This window comes from Brassica napus, chromosome C3 (assembly GCF_020379485.1).
Source record: "Brassica napus cultivar Da-Ae chromosome C3, Da-Ae, whole genome shotgun sequence".
Lineage (NCBI taxonomy): Eukaryota > Viridiplantae > Streptophyta > Magnoliopsida > Brassicales > Brassicaceae > Brassica > Brassica napus.
In genome coordinates, this window is record NC_063446.1 from 43,930,175 (window position 1) to 43,938,107 (window position 7,933).

Here is a 7,933-nt window from a genome sequence, read left to right on the forward strand (position 1 = left end):
CGCGTTCTATGGAACAAAACGCTTGGTAGATAGTGTTTGTTTTCATCATGCCTTATTCGAGTATTCTAACAGCGTGTTTCTTATTGTTGCAGTTGGCCACCCGAATACGATCGCATACCCAGAGAAATTTTTGAGAGTGCTCAGGCGATCGCAGCTCACAGCCATCTCTGTTGGCCTGATCTTAGTCGAGAGTGGATAAGACGTCAAGAAGCTCGGATAGCTAGAGGTGAGTTCATCGGTCTTTCTCCAAGAAGTTCTATCAACAACTTAGTCTCTCTTTATATATATATATATATATATTTATTTTTTTACAGTTGATTGGGAGTCGAGACTTCCTGTTGTACTCGGGCCCTGTAAGTCGCGTCTGTCCCTTTTTACTCGGAAACAGCAGAAGCTTCTAGACGAAGCTAGAAAGATGGACGAAGTGCCGGATTTGAGTGCGTTGTTGAAGGGGAAGCTGCAATTGCTCTCGAAGAAGTTAATTCCTGCCGATGTGCAAGGGTCGACCAGTTCTGACGCAGGCCGAGCTTCCAAGGAAGGAGCTTCTTGTTTGGTCAACAAAGACGTTGGGGCGGAGCCTCCTGCCTCGAGTCCCAAAAAGAAGAAGAAGATCAAGAAATCCAGGAGGAAAGCGACCGAAGAGCTTCCTCTTGAAGAGATCGCTTCTCTCGACGAAAACTCTGAGGGTTTGGAAGCAAGGAAGGAAGAGAGAGGAAGGAAGAGACCTTACGAAGGGGCTACTTCCTCCGTTGATCACGGAGAGGCGCCGGCAGTAGGGCGAGAAGGCTCTACAGGGGGTTCCGTCGAGTCGGACCGTTCCAAAGCGGCGCTTAAAGATCGTCCCAGAAAGAAGAAGACGAAGGGGTCCATCGAGGCGGAGCCGCGTCCTTCTGATGTGGAGACGGGCCTGGTCGAGGTTGTCGCGGGAGGCGGCGTTTCTCTTGAAACTCCTCCTGAGGAAAGAGAGGTCTCATCGCGGGGCAGTGATCCTATTGCAAGTGAGAGATCTGTTCATGATCCGTCTGCGAGGAAAGGGTCTCGTTCAGAAGGTTCTACTGTGAGGAGGAGGAAAATCGAGTTCCCCGATCGCGTCGAGTTTTCCTACAACGAGACGACTCCCCTGATCCTTAATCCTCCTAGGTGCGCGGAGCTGACGCGCGAAATTCGTGGTGGGACGAAGGAGATGCCACAATTGGACGACCTTTACTTCAAGACTAAATACATAGACGCTGCTTCCTCGAGAGCTCGGGTAACTGCGCTACCCTTCACACTTTATCTAGTTATTTGATTTGTCGGGTTCATTCGTCTCACGTGGTTTGTGTTTGTCGTTTCTGCAGAGTGACGGGAGTATGAACTTTCTCGTTGAGAAATACGACAGTACTCTGAAACAGACAATGATCCAGTTGGGATCTTCGGAGAAGCTTGCCCAAACGAGGTTGAAGGTCATCGAGAGAGTAAGGGCGGAGCATAAGAAGGCCAACGAGAAGGCCGCGGAGGAGAAAGAGATTCTTCGAGTGAAGTTCGAAGAGCTGGAGGGCAAGCTTAAATCTTCCAGCGCGGCGAGGAAAGAGCTCGTCCGAGAGAAAAGTCATTTGGAGCAAACGGCTGCGAACCTGGAGAAGGAGAAGACCGAGCCAGTCGAAGAGAGAGACGCCGCGGTAGACAAACTAATCAGAGAGAGGCAACGTTTGAGGGACTCCCGGGGTTTGGAGGTTACTCGTGAGAGAGAAAGAGTCGAGGCTGCTATGGCTGAGAAGGCAAGTCGCCGTTTTGATCGCGTGCGCGACCATTTTACTCGTCTAGAGGCTTTTGAGAAGGCGAAGAACCTGTATGGTCAAGCTTCGGGAACGAAAAAGTGCCTCGAGGTTATGAAGGCGAGTGGGACGGAGATTCCCCAAGAAATGATCGATGTCTTCGCTGAGCAGGAGAAACTTTACGAGGTGGAGGTTATGAAACTCCGAGTAGAGCCGCTGTCTGATAGCGACCTTACTCTTTCTCCGCTGGTCCTTCCTTCTCGTTTCGTCGCGGACCGGTTCAGAACGTCATTCGATCCCCATGGGTCGAACGTAAATTTGATTGGGCCAGAGACGGCTTCTCGGCTCGTTACCTCGCTCGAAGTTGTTGAGGAGCCATCAGAGGAGCCACTGGTTGACGTCACGTCTATCCCTACTGAACATGTCAAGCCCCCGGTGGGAAGTGGTCTTGACGAGCGCCCAGAGAATGAGAATCTGGAGGGGTTTCCTGGAAAGGACGACCTCGAGATGGGCGACACTCTGTTTCGAGAAGAAGAGACCGAGAACGTGGGCATCGAGGATCTTGTGCTTGTCTCGGATTCTTCCTCCGAAGGACAAGAGGATGAAGAGAAGGAAGACGATGGAATCGAGGAGACGTCGCTGCCACGTTCTGCTGAGGAGGAAGACCCTACTGCTGCCGCTACCAATGGTCCTGACGATCAAGATTCTGTGCCTTGATGTTTCACTTATGTCCTTTTCTCCTCTTCTTTTTTGTTTGTGGTCTTGATAGACCCTGTTGTTGTACGATTAGACATACTTTTATTTATCGGCAAGTCGCTGTTTTAAGCGGACTTTAAATTTGTGGGTTGTTGTGTTTCTTATATGTACTTGCAAACTTGTTAAAGTAAATGTCAGTATCTTTAGAGTCTCGCGATGTGTTCGCTTAGAAACAATAGATTCCTGACCTTTGGCTTTTGCAAATAGATAAGGAAACGAACCGCTAGGGGGCTTTATTAAGCTCTTGTCGTGTTTCGATCGAGACGACGTCTAGGCGCATCGTTCTATCTCGAAAACAAGGGACTGAATCTAAGAGTGGAAGGTTCTTTCGTTCGTTTCCTCATTGACAATCAAGTAATCGGGTAGCTAGTCCGTTACGCGTTTAGTCGAGGAAAGGTTAAAGATTCACTCTGTTTAGTCGGTCAATGCTCCTTGGGCATAGGTGACTAGCGACTGTTGGGTCCTCAGGCTAAGTGTCTGATCAGGACATAGCTAGGAAATGGAACGATAGTGTCCGCGTATCTCCTGCGGGAGACACGGGAGCCGTTGGGTTTGATAACAGGTATCTACTCAGTAGAAGTTGAGACAAAGAACAAGATTTTGACTTTGGTTTTGTTACAGCTGGACCGGTTAAGGCTGCCTACGTACCTCGGTTGAGGATCAAGCCATTCGTAGTTCATTTTTCCCAAGTGAAAGTGGCCGTTGGAAGCGCATTTACTCGGTCGAGTAGAAGTGACCGCGTACTCGGTTTTTTTTTTTTTTTTTTTTTTTAGGGGTAGAAGCGTCTTAGATGCATTGAGTTCCATGCTCTGGCCACTTATTCTCCGCTTGACGTTTGAAGTCGGTAGACTCCTGGTTTCACCACTTTGATGATTTTGTAAGGTCCTTCCCACCTAGCGCCGAGCTTGCCGGCGTTCAGCTCCTTAGTGTTCTCGAACACTTTGCGCATGACGAAGTCGCCGAGTTCAAGGGGTCTGGCTCGGACCTTTTTGTTGTAGTAACTCTCTATCTGATGTTGATAATTTTGGATTAGCAGCAAAGCTTGGTCCCGTCGTTCTTCAATTTCGTCGAGGGCATCAAGCAGCATCTCCTTGTTGAGTTCGACATACTGGGGCATTTTCGAGCTTCGGAGGCTTGAAACGTTAACTTCTGCGGGAGCCATAGCCTCGACACCGTATGCGAGAGAGAAAGGTGTCGATTTGGTCAACCCTCGTGGTGTTGTGCGGTGGCTCCATAGAACTCCGTCGAGTTCGTCGGCCCAGTGACCCTTTTTTAGGTCTAATCATTTCTTAATGCCGTCGATGATGAGCTTGTTGGAGGACTCCGCTTGGCCGTTTCCCTGTGGGTAACGAGGGGTAGAGGGGCTCAAACGAATGTTCCATCTGCTGCAAAACTCCTTGAAGTTTCCCGACATGAACTGTGATCCATTATCGGTAACGATTTCGTACGGTAGACCGTGGCGGCAGATGATGTTTTTCCAGACGAACCCGCGGACTTCTTTGTCGGTGACTTGAGCGTAGGCTTCAGCTTCGATCCATTTGGTGAAGTAATCAGTGAGGACGAGAATGAAACGCCACTGGCGGGAGCATGGAAGAGGTCCTATGATATCCATTGCCCATCGCATGAACGGGTACGGTGCGACTGTCGTTCGTAACATTTCAGTTGGACAATGGATGCTTGGTGCGTGCCGTTGACACTTGTCGCAGCTTCTGGCGTAGGACTCGCAATCTGCGTTCATCGTCGGCCAGAAGAAGCCCAGGCTTCTCACTTTGATTGCTAATGCGCGTCCGCCCGAATGGTTACCTCCAGTGCCTTCGTGTGTTTCGGCCATAATCCTAACCGTTTATTTGCCGTGGATACATTTGAGTAGTACTTTACTCGCAGTCCATCGATGGAGTTCGTTGTCTAGGACGACATAATGGGTACTGCGCATTTTTAGTCGGCGGGCTGCCCATTTCTCGGTTGGAAGTTCCCCCTTTGAGAGGTAGTCGATAAACTCAGTTCGCCAGTCGGGGCCGAACTCATCAGTAACGAGAGTGTCGGTTTTGGTGACTGGGGCTATGATGGCGGTTTGGTCCGTCGAGATATCGATGCTTGGCTTCTCAATGCGGTGTATTGAAATAGTTCGTTTAACTTGGTCATGAAGCTTGCTTCCAAGGGCTGCAAGGGCGTCGGCGCAGACGTTTTCTCCTCTGGGAACTTTGACGAGTTCGAAGAATTCGAACTCTGCGGCTAATCCATGTACTATCTTGAGGTAGGCATCCATCCGATCGTTGCGGGCGTCGTAGTCGCTGCTAAACTGACTGGCGACTAACTGCGAGTCACAGTAGGCGCTTAAACGTTTGGCCTTGACATCTTTTGCTAAGCGGAGTCCAGCGATCAAAGATTCGTATTCAGCTTCGTTGTTCGAGGCTGGAAAGCCGAAACTAAAAGACTACCTGATCAGTTCGCCGGTCGGGGATTGCAGTTGAACTCCAGCACCTGCGCCCCTGTTAGTCGAAGATCCGTCGACATGCAGTGTCCAGTTTGGGTTTGGGAGCGTGAGATCTTGCTCTAACTCCGAGGCCAATTCGATTAAGAAGTCTGCGAGGACCTGAGATTTTGCTGCAGTTTTGTTCTTGTAAGTGATATCAAGCTCACCGAGTTCGATAGCCCACTTCGTTAGTCTTCCGGACCTGTTTGTATTTTGAAGTATCGTTCGGAGGGGCTGATCGGTTAATACTTCAACCGAATGTGACTGAAAGTAGGGGAGAAGCTTTCTCGCCGCTTCGACGACTGCCAGTGCCATCTTCTCCAGAGTTGGGTATCGCGTTTCTGGTCCGGTCATGCGCCTACTCGTGTAGAAGATTGGCTTTTGCTCACCGCGATCCTGTTTTATTAGAACGGTACAGCCTGCCGCTTGTGATACTGCAACGTAAAGAGATAGAACGTCGCCGACGTCTGGCTTGGCGAGAACGGGTGGAGTTGTCAGATAATGCTTGAGTTGGATAAATGCCTCCTCGCATTTCTCGTCCTAGATAAACCTTTTGTTACCTCGGAGGAGGTCGTAGAATGGCAAGCATTTGTCGGTGGATCTGGAGATGAACCGGTTGAGTGCAGCTATCCTACTCGTAAGCCGTTGCACTTCTCTACTGTTTTTTGGGCTCGAAAGGTTCAGGACCGCGGAGATCTGCTTCGGGTTGGCTTCGATTCCCCGCTGCGTGACTATGTATCCAAGGAACTCGCCTGAGGAAACCCCAAACGTGCACTTTGCTGGGTTCAGTTTCATGCCGTATTTGTTGAGAGTTTCGAACCAATCTCTCAAGTGACAGAGGTGATCAGCAGCGTGTAGCGACTTGACAATCATATCGTCGATGTATACTTCCATGGTGACGCCCAGCTTGTCTGCGAACATTTTGTTCACAAGCCGTTGGTAGGTTGCTCCCGCGTTCTTCAAACCGAATGGCATGACCTTATAGCAGTAGGTTCCTCTATCCGTGATAAATGTCGTTTTTTCGCGATCGTCGGGGTGCATCATGATTTGGTTGTACCCAGAGAAAGCGTCCATGAAGGTGAGCATCTTGTTTCCAGCCGTGGACTCGACTAAACGGTCGATGTTGGGAAGAGGATAGCTGTCCTTTGGGCAGGCTTTATTCAAGTCTGTGAAGTCGACGCAGACGCGCCACTTCCCGTTCTTCTTTTTGACGACTACTGGATTTACTAACCACTCAGGGTAGCGCACCTCAGCAATTGAACCGGCGCCGAGCAACCGGTCGACCTCTTCGTTTACAGCCTTTGACCTATCTGGACCGAGCTTGCGTCGCTTCTGGCGGATAGGCTTGACTGTCGGATCGACGTTTAGTTCGTGAGCTGTTATGGCCGGATCAATTCCTTTCATGTCTGACATGGACCACGCGAATGTGGACACATTTGCCTTGAGAAAGTCGAGAACTGACCGCTGCATTTCTTCAGACAGGTACGCACCAACCCTTGCGGTCCGGCTTGGATCGGCATCGTCAATAGGTAACTCGAGAATTTCGCCTTCCTGGGAGCAGACTTTATAGGTTGGAGGAGTGACAGAGTTAACCGATAAAGACGATCGTTGGAGTTTAACTGTGGCGACTAGGAGTTCCCTAGCGGCCTTTTGATCTCCTTGCAGTGTTTTGTTTGCCGTCCGTACCGGGGAACTTGACGCACTGGTGATAAGTAGATGGAATGGCCTGCATTGAGTGTATCCAGGGGGTTTCGAGTATGGCATGGTAAGGGGCCTTCGTGCTTACGACGGCAAACTTGACAGTCCGAGTGACTCCACATGTGCGTGCCGGAAGGCAGATTGTTCCCAGTATTGTTTCGGAGGATCCGTTGAAGGCGGTTAATGTTCTGGAGGATGGTTTGATGTCGTCGAGATTGACTCCCATCTTCTGCAGGGTTCCTCGGAAAATGAGGTCGACGGAACTTCCTGTATCGATGAGGACCTTGGTGACGTCGTACTCCCCAATTCCAAGAACTACAAGAAGAGGATCATTGTGGGGTACGTGAATCCCTTCAGCGTCATCCGGTGAAAAGGTTATCGGAGGGTGATTTGGCGGCCTAGTCGGCCATCTCTGCGAAGTCGCAACTTGCCGACGGTAATCCTTGACGGAGCGAACAGAGTTGCCGCAAGGAGGACAACCGCCCATGATGACATTTAGTTGACGTCGCGTTTGGACCTGCTTGGAGTCTAAGAAGGCGCGTAAATCGGTTGGTACGTTGCTGTCGTTTTTTGATGATGGAGTGTCGTTGCTTGACATCTTAGTTTGCTCCAAACGCCTCCGGAGGTCAGTGGGCGGATTCGGAGATCGCATGCTCCTGCGTTGAGTTTATCCCTAAGGTCGCCGTTCGGGCGTTCTTTGGGATCAGGGTCAACTGCCGAGATACGCCGCGACTTCCGTGCATTCAACGTTGTTCGGAGATCATTGCGCGTGGAGCTGTTGCTGTTTTCGGATTCAAACTTCCGTTTCAGAACATCTCTCAAATCTTCGAGTACAGGTGTGTCATCGTTCTCATCGTCCGACGACAAGTTTTGCTGGGAAAGTATGACCTCAATGCGTCTGCGGTTAGCTGGTTGCTCTTCGTCAGCCGAGGAGTCTGCCTCGCCATTACTCTTCGGGGCGTCCTCCTCGTCTTCGCGTTGTTGAGTTTCGCTATGTCGACTTTTGCCTGTAGCTTTGCGCTGGGCTCTCTTTTCTTTATTCTTGCTCCAGCTCTTGCCGTTCTTAGGCTTAGCCTTTAGTGGTTCGAACTTGAAGTCGCCACTTGCTAAGGAGGAGAGGTAGTGCGCATAGAGTGACTTGCACTCTGTCGTATCGTGCCCTTTGACATCATGATACTTACAGTGTTTGGTGAGATCGACGGTTCTGGAAGGTCCTGCCGCTGAACCTGCTGCTGTTGTAGTCTGGGTCGAG

General features: G+C 50.3%; 2 protein-coding genes across 2 annotated transcripts; one reads left to right on the forward strand and one right to left on the reverse strand.

Annotated features, from left to right (window-relative positions):
* The first annotated feature begins 415 nt into the window (after positions 1-415).
* On the forward strand, positions 416-2,471 carry LOC106373594 (uncharacterized abhydrolase domain-containing protein DDB_G0269086-like). The gene is made up of 2 exons (XM_013813746.1): positions 416-1,249; positions 1,338-2,471. The coding sequence occupies exons 1-2, from the start codon at positions 416-418 to the stop codon at positions 2,469-2,471; spliced, it is 1,968 nt and encodes a 655-aa protein (XP_013669200.1).
* Positions 2,472-4,353: 1,882 nt separating this feature from the next.
* Positions 4,354-7,168, reverse strand: LOC106373592. Its single transcript, XM_048749664.1, has 4 exons — positions 6,780-7,168; positions 5,544-6,709; positions 4,992-5,417; positions 4,354-4,922 (listed from the first exon to the last, which is right to left on the reverse strand). Exons 1-4 carry the CDS (start codon positions 7,166-7,168, stop codon positions 4,354-4,356), a joined length of 2,550 nt encoding a protein of 849 aa, XP_048605621.1.
* Between the last annotated feature and the right edge of the window lie 765 nt (positions 7,169-7,933).